This window comes from Cervus elaphus, chromosome 24 (assembly GCF_910594005.1).
Source record: "Cervus elaphus chromosome 24, mCerEla1.1, whole genome shotgun sequence".
In the NCBI taxonomy this organism is placed as follows: domain Eukaryota; kingdom Metazoa; phylum Chordata; class Mammalia; order Artiodactyla; family Cervidae; genus Cervus; species Cervus elaphus.
The window spans coordinates 25,518,689-25,535,100 of NC_057838.1; the positions used below are offsets into that span (position 1 = coordinate 25,518,689).

Sequence of the window (16,412 nt, forward strand, 5' to 3'; positions counted from 1 at the left end):
ACTTTCACTCTCTGTTCACCCCTGATGTAGGCTCCTTGAGAGCAGAGACTATTTTGAAGCCATGATCAGTGCCCCAGGGAGTCTGCCCTGTTGGCGATGATGGTAATCATTGCAGTCATAGCAACAATATCCCATCCCAAGAGATACAAGGAGGGTGGGATGCTGCGGCCCACACAGAGGACCAGCGACTGCAGAGGAAGCTTTAACAAAAGTAACTGATAATCACCCTGTGAGTTTTGTCTAAAGCTTCAGAACCAGCTGGTTTGGATGGCATGTCCTGCTGGGCTGAGGCCTGTTAGCCAGGAGTGCGTTGTCCCCAGGCTTTCAGGAAAGGGTGTCAGGTGCAGCACCAAGAGGCCACAGCAGAGCATCAGCTTGGAGCCAGATAGACCCAAGGTCGAGCCCTGCCTCCGCCCCTCACCAACCATGTGCGTGGGCAAGTTGGTCCAAGCTGCCGCAGGTCACCCGCGTGTCCCCAGCCGGACAGAGTGAGGGAATGGAGGTGTTGCCCTGGCTTGGTGGCAGAGCTTAATAAATGCTGCTATTTTGACTGATACTTACGGAGTGCACTCTGTGTGCTTGGCATGGCATTGATCCCTGAGGCTTAGAATCAAAGTGTTAGTCGCTCAGTCATGTCCAACTCTGTGCGACCCCATGGGCTGCAGCCCACCAGGCTCCTCTGTCCATGGGATTCTCCAGGTAAGAATACCGGAGTGGGTTGCCATTTCCTCCTCCAGGGGGGATCTTCCTGATCCAGGGATCAAACCAGAGTCTCCAGCACTGCAGGCGAATTATTTACCTTCTGAGCCACCAGGGAAGCCCAGGAAGAGGAGCTGGCACGGGACCCCTTACCCAACATTCTACACTTTCATGCCCAAGAGTTAAGAGGTGGGGCCGGCTTGAAATTCTCAGTCCATCTTTGCAAGGCCTTGCTGTCATGATAACACTCCTGGACCCGTGGGCTCCACCCACCACGCCCAGCCTCCCAGCATAGATGTGCAGACACTGTAACTCAGGCCGGCCCTTGCTGACAAGGCCAGCCTTGTTTCTTCCATGGACCCTAGGGTGGGTAAGAGGAAGGAAAACAGACGCTGTGGATGGGAGTGGAAGGATGGGCACAGAGTGCCCAGCCAGGATAATAAAGCAAATAAATCAACCGAGTGATCCCATCACTTCCCAAGAGCGAGGAGGTGGAACCGACTGGCAAGTAAAAATGTCGTGGTGGCGCCATCTTCTGGGCCATATGTTTATTGCAATGAACTTGTGGCAAAGCTGGGTCTCGGTCTCAAAACTGGGGCTTTTCCACCCTGGCCGGAGACCACAGACCAGCAGTGTCCTGAGATGTGCTGGAGGCAGCTCTCTAGGGATTTTTGTGATTGTCAGGATGTAGTTTTTTCCCCTAGTGTGAAACAGTGGCTTTCCTGAAATAGGTTATGAAAGCCTGGCATCCTTAGCTCATGAAAAACACAGATCTCATCTTCCCTTTGGGACCAGAGAAGGGCTTTTCCTGTTTTGATCTTGGCTTTTATAAGTAAGTGAACCTTTTTGTCCTATAGAAGTGGAACCCAGCCACCTCTTACAGACACACACATACAGAAATAAAATATTGTTTGAGCCACTGCAAAATGAAATACTATCATTTCCTCTCTCTTTTAAACATGTATTTTTTGATTTATAGTGTGACATTTTGAAGACAGAAAAATAAAGACCAGGATATAGAAAACAGCTCAGGGGAGGCTGCAGGAATACTGCGCCTGGCAACAGGCTATCAGCTCCTTAGAATCAGACCGTGTTATAATCCTACAAATTGAGTCACAAACGTGGGACTGAGGGTCACACCCAGAAGACTGTCTTCAAGGAGCTCACAGTCCGTGGAAGAGACGACAAGTTGGAATATGACTGTAGCAGAGACAGGAAGATCTGTGTGATTACAGGAAGGGGGGGTTCTTGCCAGTCCAAGGTGGGAGGCATGTCAAGGCTATGTCCCCCTAGGACTTCCCTGGTAGTCCAGTGGCTAAGACTCCACGCTCCCAGTGCAGGGTACATGGGTTCAATCCCTGGCCAGGGATTTAGATCCTACATGCCCCAACTAAGACATGGCACAGCCAGATTTTAAAAAGAAGGGTGTATCCCCCTGAATATATGGCAGTTTGACATGGATGGATTTTTTTGCTTCATTTTTAATAACTTCACCTGCCAACAGACTGTCAGCCTTGATCTCTCCTCTATGATCGCCACTCATCATCTGTCAAGGATTTCCCAAAATTGTAGATGGCTCCCTGAATACCCAACCCCAAGAAAACCTTCGTTGTTGCCAAGTATCAGAGCTGTTCAGGGCACTAGAAACAGGATCAGTGCTTGCCATGCCCTTGGAATGACGCAACTGACCCTGGGCCAAAAATCCACTGGATGAGTGTGTTAGCCTGGCTCTCCTCCAAGTAAGACGTTGCCCTCCATGATATGAGTGAGGATGACAGCGGGCTTCTTCTTTGTTTCTCTTGCTCCCCAGTGTCACCCAAGAAGTTAGGAAGGTCATCACCATCAACAGGCACTTCTGAAAAGCTATCCTGTGCCCTACCTCAAGTGACATCCACTCCACAGTAAACATTCATTGATCCCCGGTTCTATACAAGTTACTGCGCCAGGAGCTGTCACCATTAACCGTCCTTTAACTGCCCTCAGTTGATTGCAGACTAGTGGGGACACCAGCAGAAAAACAGATGTTGCAATAGAGTGTCATATAACAGAGTATTAAAGCAGCAGGACTCTCAGCCCAGCTTGAGGAACGGGGTTTCCCACAGGCCACCACCTGTTTGAACTGAACGCACACAGACTCTTATCCGATCAATAAGAGAGGGAGAGCTCCTCCGCGCCTGGGCTGCATTAACCTGTGACTGCTGCATCGAGGCCCGTCCTACTCTCCTCTGTAATCAAAGAGGAGTCGGGTCGTGACCCTTGGCACACAGCTTAGAGGGCTCTGTATTGGTTCTGCAGATGCATCTTCCTCCTGGATCGGCCTCAGGGTCTTGTGAGGGAAAGTAGAAGAGGCTTCCTACGACTCTTTCGGGGCCAGAACGGGCTGCACCACCCTTTCCAGCAGAGCGTGCAGACGCCCGGTGTCGGAGGGCTGTGGGCCTGTGATTAGGGGATACTGGGCCCCAGTCCTCAGCCCTCTTTTCTCAGACTGGTTAGCCATCCTTCTGGGTGAGGCTACAGAGTGCATTGTCCTCTCCCCAAACCCTAGGCATGATGCTCAGTTTTTCCACCCAGATACTCTGCAGCTGGTGGTTGCTATTCTCCTTTGTTATTCTCAAACGGCTTTTTAAAGCTCCCACTTAGTATACATTTACTGTGCGCAGAGCAAAGCTCTGTGTGTGTGTATGCACTTAGTCGCTCACGTAGTGGTGTTCAACTCTTTGCAACACCAAGGACTGCAGCCCGCCAGGCTCCTCTGTCCATGGAACTTCCCCAGGCAAGAATACTGGAGTGGGATGCCATTCCCTTATCCAGGGGAGCCTCCCAACCCAAAGATCAAATCCGCGTCTCCTACACTGGCGGGTGGATTCTTGACCACGGCGCCACCTGGGAAGCTAGAACAAGATTAGGTTTCTGCTTCTCAGGAAATTCAGTCACTCAGTCAAGGTGTTGCACCAGAAGTGATCTTGGAGCCCAGGTTCAGATGACCTGGGCTCATCTGAACTCAGATGACCGAGTCCAGCCTCAGCTGCCTGGGGGCCCTGCCCACAACTCTCCAAACACGCTCCCCGTTTGCCTCCTACTCTCAGCATCTGTGGTGGGAAAGGAGGAAAGCCCATTCGTTTCTCCCAGGGAGAGAAGGCAGTAGGCCTGTTAGTGTTGATGTTGACCAGCAGGTGGCGCCAAACTGCCTAAGGCCGAAGTCAGAGATCAATACTTTGCTTCATATCACAGAGATGCTTTCTGTGGCTTGGCCCTTTCCTTCCTCCATTTCACCCATATAAAAAGAGCAAAGTAAATCCCCAAGAGAAGAGAATTCTCTCATTAAATGACAATGGAAAAAATTGGTCTCTTTCTGTTTGATGGAATTCCCTGTATAGAACAGGGAGCTACAAATTCTCGAAATTACATTTGTAACATACAGAAATGATACAGTTCTAACATGTTTCTTGTCAGTCATTTCTACCACTTGTCCTTAGGTTAGAGTTTATTTTAACTAAATGGGAATGTGTTGCAGAGTCTCTGGGATTGTGGACTGACCGTCATGGCTCACTTATCTATCTCAGCACTTACATTGTACTACAATTTTCTACTTACACTCCTGCAATGCTCAGGTTTGGAGGTCTCTGAAGGGATATGCTCTTATTTTCATCACACACAATTGGCCCTAAGAAATCTCAGCTGGAAGAATGACTGGGTAAGTAGGAGCCTTGTAAGAACCAGCTCTGTTGGATTCTGCTACATCTCTGATGCTTTCTGGGAGGCCTGGCCACTTGCAGTGGAATAAATGGGGAACCACTTGTGCCATTATATGGCATGATGTAGCATCCCTGGTGGCTGAGACGATAAAGAATCTGCTTGCAATGCAGGAGACCTGGGTTCAATCCCTGGGTCAGAAAAGATCCCCTTGAGAAGGACCTGGCTACCCACTCCAGTATTCTTGCCTGGAGAATTCCACGGACAGAGAAGCCTGGCGGGCTACAGTCCATGGGATCACAAAGAGACAGACACGACTGAGCAGCTAATACTTTCCCAGCAGGAGGTACTGATTTGAAGCTTCTGAACCTCAAGATGAGAAAAGCCATTACCGTCAGCTGCGTCATCTCCATGCGGTGGGGTACCTGCGGATCGGAAGGCAGTCCCCCTGGGAACTGTGCCTGACGAGGTCACCCCTCCCCCTCTTTTCTTTGCACAGCGGTCGCAGTCTGCGTTCTCACTCAGCAGAGAAGATGCCCTGAGGACCCCTTCGCTGGAGGCTGCCCCAAGGCAGCCAAGGGGCCAGCAGCCGAGGGAGGAGGAGGCGTTGCCCAGCTGGAAGAGCGTGGACAGGCTGGACCAGACAAGTAACTGTTCTGCGGGGTTCAGAAATGCTGTCGGGAGGCGGCTCAGCCCCTCCTACCATCAGTCTGAGTGGGGGGTGTGCCCATCTGGGACAGCTGGGCCATCAGGTCATGGGGTCTCTCGCACAGCACACTGTATATAAGGCGGGCATGCTTCCCATGTGGGTGGTTTGCTTGCTGAGACCTTCGAGACAGTGGGCAGGTGGGTTCAGATCACTTGGCTGCACAGCCCCACTTCAGCTGCCTGTTCTGTGTGGACAGGAGCAGGTGTCTTATTAGATGTAGGCCAGGGACACCAGGGCTTCCCAGATAGCTCAGCTGGTAAAGAATCCGCCTGCAGTGCAGGAGACCCCGCTTCAATTCCTGGGTGGGGAAGATCCACTGGGGAAGGGAAAGGCTACCCACTCTAGTATTCTGGCCTGGAGAATTCCATGGACTCTATAGTCCATGGGGTCACAAAGAGTCAGACACGACTGAGACACTTTCACTTTCACAGGAACACCAATCCAACCCAGCAGGCATTCATTTCAGTGTTCAAGCTAATGTGACCCAAGCGTCAGAACTCAACTATGCATGTTAACAAGTGTCTCCGCAGTAAACAAATAACAAAGAAAGAGCATTTCAAAATTTAAACGAAGAAATTGACCAACTTAGGAGGTTTTATAATAAGCACTTCTAGCAGACAGTACATTTCACAAAACAGTTCCTGCTGGGTTAGGAGCATTCCAAATAAATTTGCAAAGGATCTTGGTTTTCAAAACATGTTTTGTGCCTAAATTGCTCTAAACTAAGGCACCTATGTGTAATTTTATCATTGCGTAGAAACAAAAACTTAGCTCGACAACACCACACACAAAAAAGATTTCATACTCAGCTCAAAACTCCATGCACCTCTCAGGATGGAGCCTTAAAGAACAGAAAGCACTTGTGTAGAAAACAGCTGGTTTTTCTGAGGACCACTCGGCCCTTGACATGCTAAGCTGTCCAGACTAACCCCAGAGGTCTTGAAAGATGTCTGATCTGTTTCGCAGGAAGCAGGTTACTCCTTGGGGGCACCTCTCCATCTCAGCAGAGCAAAAGTGTAGAACAAAGGAGGTACAGAGGTCATCCCAGAAGGTTAATGTCCATGGACTATTTTCAGAAGTTCTGTTTATGCCTCCGGGAAAGGGCCGGCTCTGGGGCCTGTTGGTCCATGGCTGAGGTCAACTGTAGGGACGCTGAGTAAACCCACCTTCAGTCTTCAGTCTTGACAGTGCCTTCAACACATTCATATCCCCCCAGACACACTCTCACTTCCCAGACCTTGACTGAGCGTCTGCCGTATTCACACGTGCTCGGTGCGGGGAAATAAAGATCTGAGGACAGTCCCTGCTCTCGAGTTTCTCGGTGTGAGCTGGAGGTGGGTTTACTCAGCCCACAGCATCCCTACAGTTGACTTCCCAGCCTCTGCTCTTTCCTCCGCACGAGCTATCTTGGGAACACTTCAGGATGACTGAGACCCAGCCCCTGCCGCAGGGCCCCTGTCACCAGGCCGGGTCAGCCAGAAGCCAGGATGGATACTGGAGTGAACCAGAAAGGCTGTCACAGCAACTCAGGGAAGCAGGAGCCCACGGCTGGGTGGGGAGACCAGAAAGAGCTCTAGGAAGAGGGGGGCAGAGGACGAGGGCTGTCTGAGGGGCCCCTCGCTCTGAGGCGCTGACGGTCCCTCTCTGGCTTCTCTCTCCCTCCTGCCCACAGTTGTGGCCCCAGTTCTGCAGAGCCCTGATGGGAATTGGATGGCCCTGAAGGATGGGGCTCTGCCCCCAACCTGCCTGCTGGCCAAACCTAAGAGCGGCACGTTTCAGGCCCTGGAGGCAGCCTCCAGCGTGGCATCCGCCTACGATGAGCTGGGCTCCGACAGCGAGGAGGACTTTGACTGGAGGGAGGCCCTGAGCACGCTGTGCCTGCAGCCCCGGGCTCTGCCCAGGGAACCCCAGACTCAGCCCGCACAGGTTCCGGGCTCAGACCAAGGCCCCTCTGCCTCCTCTGGGCCCTCGCCCAACCCCGAGGCCATGTGGTCCGACTCGGAGACCTCCTCGGTGGGCTCATCCCGGGAAGCTGGGCACCGGGCCAGGCTGTCCTGGTTGCAGAGGAAGGCCCCCCGGAACCCCGCAGCCGAGAAGATGCGCCTACAGGGAGAGCTGGATGTGAACTTCAACCTTCAGGCAGCTGGCAGGGAGACCTCAGACAGCAGCGAGCCCGAGGAGGCCCCCCACGCCGCAGATCGGAGGGCCCGAAGGTGGAGGAGGGCCCGGGGGGGCTCCGAGGAGCTAAGCAAGGAATTGCCTTCCCCCAGTGGCCATCCCCCGGAGCTGGACACACATCAGGTAATAAAGCGGGGTGCACATATGCACCCACTCATTTTTAAGTAGGCTCATTTTTAAGAGTGGCGTGGAGAGTCCTGGATTCTGAACCCACAGATCCAGGTTGTTATCTTGGTTTTGAGGCTGACATAGGTCACAACTCTCGGAGGCGTACCCTCCTCTCTGGAGATGAGAGCTTAGAGTTCAAAGTGGGCTTGCAAAGTGTGGCCCCCAGACCAGCCACAACCATAGCACCTAGGAACTTATTAGAAATGCAGATCCTTGGGCCCTGCCCCAGAGCTGCTGAATCCAACATTCTGGGGATGGAGCCCAAGCTGTCTTGGTGATTCTGCTGTGCATTAAAGTCTGAGGACCCCTGGCATGGAGTTAAGGGGATGGGGTCTAGAATCAGCCTGCCCGTGTTCACATCCAGCCATGTGACTTTGGACAAGGCATCCTCTTAGGTCTCAGTTCTCTCATCTGTCAAATGGGGATAATATTAGAACCCACTTCAGAGGATGGTTGTGATGAGTGGAGAAGATAACTTTGTAAAGAGCTGAGCTCTCTCCTAGAACACGAACAAGGACACAGTCAATGTTGTTTCGATCTCATAACTGAGGGCGCAGTTTACTAACATTCTGTGATTCCTGGTTCCCATCACAAGCCATCTCAAGAGTCCTCAGGGTCTCCTCCCTTGTGGTTTAGCTCATGAACCCCCTTAGAGAATCTGATTAAAGCTACAGAATCTCTCCCTAGAAAAACGCTCCTCTATACACACACACTCACTCCCTCTCTCTCTCTTTACTTACAGTGTCAGGTAGGTCATGGACTCCCATCCAGATTAACTTTATATTCTCTGAATACACCCTGCTCATCCGCAGCTCTGGGTCTATGATCATGCTGTGACCTTGCCCTCACCTCTCACATCCATGGTGATCGCTTCCACAGTGATCACCGTGGACTGAGTATTAAACTCTGTGATGCCAACTCAGGCCTTCCCATAGTGATATTTTCTGAACTCTAAAGTAACACAAGTGAAGCCTGGAAAGTTCAAATGCCCTTTTGAACTGTTTGAAACTGCAAGCCTGTGGAAGATCTAGTCAGGTTGCCTCTGTCTTCTGTAGGCACATCATCATTGCCACTCACATTACTATCAACGTGACGTTTTATGCTCCTGGGGAAACCACACCCACTTTCTGAACATCGTTGTGTCTCCCATAGTACCTAGCTACCGTGTCCTGCATTCTCAGTTTGGGTTCCATAAAAAGCAGGTCTGGAATTAAAATTTTGGTTGTAGAGTTTGAGAGAAGCAATCCCAGGAAACCCAAGAGTGAAACCAAGAAATGAGAAAGGCCGGTGAAGATACAACATAGGCCACTGGGGCTCCATCCCACCAGGGACCGGCTGAGAAGTCATTTGGGTCACAGCTCAGAATTCTCCCCCTAGAAGATGCTAACCCAGTCTCCTATCTCCCACTGGTAGAGAGAGGTCCCACCCAGGGTGGGCATAAACTTTATACACAGGTTTGCATGAATGGTGCTTGAGAAATCCCTCAGATGGAGAAGAGAGAGACTGGATCTGAGGTGGAAAACCATGAGTGGGTCAGAAATTGTCCCCCATGGCTGTGGGCAACTCATGTAGGTCTAGGGGGATACAGCCCGGGACATCACCAGCATCTGCTACAGTAAATGTATCAGCTTCTATGAATGTGTCAGCCAGGTCCCTGATCCTGGGGCCCCCTTTAAGGTAGTCGTGACCTCAGAGGTCCTCAGGTCACAGAATTTAGCAACAATGCTGCCTCATCTGCTAGTATATTACTTAGAAGTTTGGTCCAGGCTCTCACTTTCGCCTCTGTAAAATAAGAGCATTACAAACCTGCCATGTGAGTTTGTCGTGATTGTAAATGAAAAATTTATAAAATTCTGTTCAACTGTGATTCAGTATCATCTAGCTCAAGTGGAGACAATTTTCCAGGGACTCTGAGTGACTTGCCTCAAGGGATATTCTTGAGGGTTGTCTGTGTGATTGAAATGCAGGTATAAAATGCCACCTATCCATCACCACTAGGTGCCCGAAGTTTCCTGTTTATTCTAAGGTGACTTGTAAGTTGTCTTCTGCTGATGAGTCTTAGGAGGCATCAACAGGGAGAAGGCGAGGGCCCACAGAAAGGATCCAGGACCAAGGCGATCTGCCTCCCTGGCAGTGTCCTCTCCTCCCCACTAGGTGGCGATGGCACTGAACTTCTGGGGACGTCAGAAACCTGGCCCTCCTCTTCGTCCTCCCTTCTGTTCAGCTTACTAGGGCAGCTCTCCTCTCAAAAAAGAAAAGGTATATAAACGTGTATTTTTAACTATTTACATACTTATAAGGGCTTCCCAGATGGCATAGTGATAAAGAACTCTCCTGTTGATGCAGGAGACACAAGAGACGCAGGTTCGATCCCTGAGTTGGGGAGGTCCCCTGGAGGAGGGCGTGGCAACCCACTCCAGTGTTCTTGCCTGGAGAATCCTCACGGACGGAGGAGCCTGGCGGTCTACAGTCGATGGGGTCGCAAACAGTCAGACACGACTGAAGAGACTTAGTACGCACGCACGCATACTTATAAATATATGCACATATGTAAATATGTAAATATATAAATAGTATAGACGTTATTAAAACATACAGATATAGTCAGGCTTCCCTGGTAGCTCAGTCGATAAAGAATCTGCCTGCAGTGCAGGAGACTAGGGTTTGATCCCTGGGTTGGGAGGATCCCCTGGAGAAGGAAATGGCAAACCACTCCAGTAATCTTGCCTGGAAAATCCCATGGACCCAGGAGTCTGGCAGGCTATAGTACATGGGGTTCCAAGAGTCGGACACAACTTAGTGACTAAACCACCACCACAGATACAGTCTGCCTTGACCACAACCCTACATCCCTGCTGTCTCCCACCGCATGCCTACAGTTGTATTTGTGTGTCACGTATGTATAGCACATTTAGAAATATTATTCTGTAAATGTATCTGTGTTTCAGCAAAATTGGCATCCTGCTCCCTCTATTCTTCCACCTCTTCTTCCTAACAGTAAGTGGTGGAGAGGTCAGAGCACACAGCTCTCTGCATCCCAGGGGTCCCCAGGGGGGAGTGTGGGAGTGGGAGCAATTTGTCCAGGACGCAAGCAATATGGAAGCATTGCCTGATGAGAATTTTAAAACAACAATAAATCGAATCCAAGTCCGCCTTTTTATTATCACCTTGCACCAGGCACAGACAATTCTAAGTCATGCTGATGATAAAAGAACTTTACCAGTGTTGCTCCGAACATCCCACCCGACCCCCTCAGTTCCCCAGTGTTCCAAGGAGGGGAGGAATCCACAATCAATAGTTCCTATAATGATGGATATTCAAGACTTTTTCAGTGTTTGGTGTTTTCAACAATACCGCAGAAAGTACCAGTGTGCAAACCTCTTTATACAAGGACAGGAGCAGACTTGCTGACTTGAGGCATAAATGGATCTTTAATTTTAATGAGTACTCCCCGAATTAAACTCTCCAAACCTCACAGCAGTCTGCACAGCCTCGCGCCGTGGAGCGCATTTTCTCATACTGTCAACAATACTTGGTGGTGTCAGTCTGTTACATTGTTGCCAACTTTATGTGAGGAAAAAAATTATATTTCTTTTTAGTTGACATAGTTACTACTGAAATTGAATATTTTTTCCTATATTTACAGCTATTTGCATTTTTTTCTTCTGTGAAAGACACATTTGTATGTTTCTTCTATTATTTTTTCAGACTTTTTCTTCTTGGTTTTTAGAAATTAGTTTTATTTTCTAATTACACGGTAGATCTTAGTTCTTTGATGGTCACACACTGAAAATACTCTCCCCTTGTCTATCACTTTCTCCTTAACTTTAAGTATATTTTACATGCAAAACATTTTGTTACTAATAATCAGTTATTTTCATTTCCTTTAAACTTTGTGTCTTGGTTGAGAAAGTTTTAAATCTCCAAGGTTTTAAGAATGTTTTCCTGTTTTTTTTTCTAATACTTTATAGTTTTATATTTTACATTTAGCTCTTTAGTCCATCTGTACTTTACTTTGGGGGATAACGAGAGGTAAGAAGTGCTTCTCCGGTGACTCAGTGGTAAAGAATCTGCCTGCACTGCAGGAGACTCAAGAAACGCGGGTTTGATCCTTGGGTTGGGAAGACTCCAACATGGAAGTGCCATGTTGGAATGTCACAACATGTCAGCCCACTCCAGTATTTTTGCCTGAAAAATCCCAGAGGAGCCTGGCGGGCTACAGTCCAAAGGGTCACAAAAGAGTCAGACACGACTAAGCACAGCACACACACAGCATGAGGTAAGATCGAACGTTGTTATTTGTCGTCAAATCGTTATTGAATAATTAAACTTATATCTGCAGGAGACTACGAGCAGTTTTCTGAGCCATGGAAGCCATGTTAGAATCATAAATCCATTCCTTAAAAGATGCTGCTCCGGGAGCTGAGATCCCAGAGCAATTTATCCCACGGTTCCTTATGGAGAGAACATAGGATACAGCACCCTCCCCATAAACTGCTTCAAATCAACACGCACTTTGGAGGCTGCTTCTCACAGAGTCACTCAGTGTGGGCCAGTACATCACTCTAAGGACAGCTCAGTCAGTTCAGGTCTATGAGGGCCCAAAATAACCTGACCTCTGCTGGTCCGAGCTGCTCCTGGATCGGGTTGGGGGATCTGTCAAGGAGTGGATGGCTGCCTCCCCCAAGTCCTGGTTCATGAATGCTCTACAGCTCTGAATTCAAAGAGAGGCACTCTGAGACGTCTTGCAAGACCATGCATTGTTGGTTGTGGAGTGACAACACCCCCCACACCTGTGAACAGCTCCTCCTACCTCTGAGGTGTGTTAAGAGAACACTCCCAAGCAAGCCCTTCAGTCTAATTCAAATTGTATCTGAATTTCCTCCAATGCACAGATTAAAGGGTGAGAGTCCCCACTTCTCCACCCCAATTCTTCACCGCTGATTTTCATAGCTTGTTAGCACGGAACCTTCCTTTACATGAAAACTTAAAGAACTGCTCTGAGACAAGGCTGCCAGTTCCTCATGCCTCTCCCTCCCACCTCCACATCAGCCTCCGCAAGTACAGATCGTAACTTGGAAACAGTTCAGAGCACATATGATCAAATACCCGCTGCAGAGAAGAAAAATCTTAGACAATGACCTGTCAAGTGATTCCCCTTGTTAGAATTTCTGGGTGCCTCCATGACTAGCTGGTTGCAGAGAACAAGCCTAGAAAGCAATGAGATATTTACTGTGTATAACAGTTTTTCTTTAACATTCTTGCGTCATAGGCCCTGATGAATTACTAAGTTTTCTCCCTAGTGGGGAGAGAAATGTGCATGAACACAAGTGCTCAGAGCTTTACATTTTTAACCAGGACTCTGTTGGATATTAAGGAAATGACAGCCCACTCCAGTACTCTTGCCTGGAGAATCCATGGACAGAGGAGCCTGGTGGGCTACAGTCCATGCGGTCCCAAAGAGTCGGACATGACTGAAGGGACTTAGGATGGACGCACCAAAAATGATGACTTTCGTTTCGCTGTAGTTAAATTGTGGCCCTACTTTGGGCAGATATTAAACATCAGGGCTACCTGTCAGTTAAAGCCTTTACTTACTTGTGGCAGTAAAGGCGTGCTCACCCCGTGAGGGAAATGTTGAGCTCTCTCTAGAGCAGGGACTGCTTCCCAGGTGGCTCAGTGGTAAAGAATCTGCCTGCCAATGCAGGAAACATGGGTTCTATCCCTGGGTCGGGAAGATCCCCTGGAGGAGGGCATGGCAACCCACTCCAGTGTTCTCGCCTGGAGAATTCCATGGACAGAGGAGCCTGGAGGGCTGTAGTCTATGGGATCGCAAAGAGTCAGACGTGATGAGTGACTAAGCAACAGCAATACAGCAGGGACTGGAATCCAGCCCACTCACAGCAGGTAGCAGGTCGTTAGCAATGAAAAGAAGGGGATCGGGAACAGCCCTCAGCCCCACTATCCCAGCCCCTGACCTGAAGTTCAGCACATGATTCTTTAGGAGCCTCTCTGTGCCCCTTCCAAGATTCTGACCCTCATGCTGGCATTACTGTCCAGGTACTGAATCACTATCAAAATCCAAGGACCATGTGACTGAATCTACACCCAGCTCCAATGCTGAGTCAGAGACAGGAAAAAAAAAAAGATGAAGTTCACTGTTAATGCTTCTTCCTTCCTAAAAGATGCTTCCACAAAGTGACAGGCCAACTGCAGTCAGTATAAAATAACTGTGACTTAAATGCCTATTCCTCATGTAAATACTGACCTGAGAAGTCCAGGCTAATGGTTTTCTGCGTATCTTGTACAGATTACCATAATTCCAGGGAGCAAATGGTTGCTGTTTCAACAAATGGCGTAGTTAATTCTGCCAGACGGGAGATTCCAAAGGGGAACAGGCCGGGGGCACAGCCCACCCGTCAGAGGGACCTGGGCTCTGGAAGAGGGGTCTGGGCCCCAGATTTAACTGAGGTTTCCTGTGCCTCCGACGGTAAAGAATCCGCCTGTAATGCAGGAGACCCAGGTTCAATCCCCACATCAGAAAAATCTCCTGGAGGAGGAAATGACGACCCACTCCAGTATTCTTGCCTGGAGAATCCCAAGGACAGAGGAGCCTGGTGGGCTGTTCAATCCATGGGGTCACAAAGAGACAGAGAAGACTGGACGACTAACACTTTCACTTTTCTTGTTTATTTTTAAATCAATTTTATAATACGGAGGACTCAGAGACCAGCTTGGGAATCACACCAGGACAACCGACCTGTAACTATAAAGGATGAAACTGAGCCTTCCAGCGGACATCCAGGTGCTGAGCTCCCATAACCCCCTTCATCAGACTGGTCCCCAAGGCCCGGGCCTCACACGTCCCTTCCGTGCGGCTCCACTGGCCCAGCTGAGACCCTTGCACAGGGAGGAATGCTCCTCGAGGCAGGCAGATGTATTTCAGTATTAAGTCTGATAAAATTTCAAGTTCCACCTTCCCATTTCCACCCTGTTAAGCTGACCAAGCATTTGACGTATATTTTTGTAGGTATGACTGTTCTTATCACACCAGTTATTTTAAAAAATGCCTTATTCACCAGAGTACACCATGTGAATAAATCTAGTTTGGGGCTAACATCAATACATCGGGAGAGGACAAACCTCCACCTTAAGGCACCAGAGACAGAGCTTTCCCAGGCCCGCAGAAGAAACGGGACATAGGTGGAGTCAGCCAGCCCCAGGCTCTTTCTGCTCTTCTCAAATTCGGGATCACTCTGTATGCCAAGGGATTTGCAAGTAGAACCATGGCCATTTGCTGTGTAAAGAGTCTCTAGGGTTGGTTAGCCTGTTGGGGCTTTTCTCTGTAGTTGACTGAAATAATATCTAAAAGCAAGCTGCCAAAATTCTGATTTTTAGGTCAGGTTCAGAATCTTTCATCACCAGGGCTGACGAGGGCCACCAGGACACCCAGGTATACTCAGTGAAGGCTGACGTGTGACATCTGAGCGTAATCCTTTAGCGGGGCTCCTTTGAAGAAGATGGAGGAGACCCAGAGGCTCCCACCGCCCCACCTCGAGTGACCTGGCAGTTGAAAGGCAAGCTCTGGGAAAGTGATGCTAGGACTGGGGTTGTCCAGCCTGGAAGACATTGACTTTCCTCCCTTAAAACGTGCGGAGAATCTGGATGATGGTGGTGATGAGGCTGAGGTGGAGAAAAACTGCTTTGAACTAAAGCAGGCAGGGTTCCAAGGTCTATAAAGACAGACCACTAGGCTGACTGAAGGGAAGGGGGACTGAGAAAATCTGAGAGTACCCATCACCAGAGTGCCGCTAGAAAAAGGATCGCCTCACTCCTTTAAAATTTCCCCTTATGAAACAAGAGGTTAAATCCTTTGCATCTTGGATTCTTCCCCGGTTCTGTGGTTCTGCAATCTGATCTCCTTCCAAGGAGTGTGGTTTAGTGTGGAGCTTCTAGCTTTATCTTGGAAGAATGCAAAGAGCTTGGCCTTTAGGGTCAGGCCATCTTCAGCTCAGCCACTCTCTAGCCACATGACCTTGGACAGCCTACTCAATGTTAGTGTCCTCAGGGATACAGAGGGAACGACAGGACCTCTTGAATGAGATTCTGTGTGTGCAGCACCCAGAGCAGTGTTCACCCATACCACACGGCCGTGCTCAGCCACAGGAACCCTCCAGTTCCTTCCTCCACCCTTCACATACCCATCACCTCCATTTATGTCCACCTCTGTGTTTCTCTGGAGAAGGAAATGGCAACCCACTCCAGTGTTGTTGCCTGGAGAATCCCAGGGACAGAGGAGCCTGGTGGGCTGCCGTCTATGGGGTCGCACAGAGTCAGACACGACTGAAGCGCCTTAGCAGCAGCAGCTGTGTTTCTCAATCTTGAGAATTCATGGATCACCCAAGAATTTTCACAGGGTATCTGGTTTGAGAATGGCTGCATTAAAACTTAAATACTGTCAATGTAAGAGACCTGTTAGCACCACCAGAAGCATAAATCAAACAAAGGAATGGCAACCCCCTAGCAGCACTCAATGGTAAGGTGGCTGCCCCGGTAATCCACAATGTGCTTTTTTTAGGGTATCAGTGAAACAAAAACCAAAATTTAAAGATTAGTATAAAGAACTTGCAGACCACAGAAAGTGGTTTTCTTGGTTAAGAAGATATGCTAGTTTATCTTAACGAGTATTCTGTCATCAGGTATTTAAAATTTTACCATACAATTGCCCTCATGTCACATGCTAGCATGGTAATGCTCAAAATCTTTCAAGCTAGGCTTAGTACATGAACCAAGAACTTCTAGACAAACAAGCTGGGTTTGGAAGAGGCAGAGGAACCAGAGATCAAATTGCAAGCCTTCATCAGACAATAGAGAAAGCAAGGGAGTTCCAGAAAAACATCTACTTCTGCTTCATTGACTATACTTTGACTGTGTGGATCACAACAAACTGGAGAATTCTTAAAGA

At 49.0% G+C, this 16,412-nt stretch overlaps 1 protein-coding gene across 4 annotated transcripts in view; it reads left to right on the forward strand.

The window, feature by feature from the left end:
- Window positions 1–16,412, forward strand: part of LOC122683080 (myosin VIIA and Rab interacting protein) — a 217,512-nt gene that overhangs the window by 154,358 nt on the left and 46,742 nt on the right. For all 4 annotated transcript variants that reach the window (XM_043886620.1, XM_043886623.1, XM_043886621.1 and 1 more), the window contains exons 9-10: window positions 4,892–5,039; window positions 6,774–7,402. In XM_043886620.1, coding sequence (XP_043742555.1) covers window positions 4,892–5,039; window positions 6,774–7,402 — 777 coding nt within the window. The remainder of the gene's footprint in view (window positions 1–4,891; window positions 5,040–6,773; window positions 7,403–16,412) is intronic.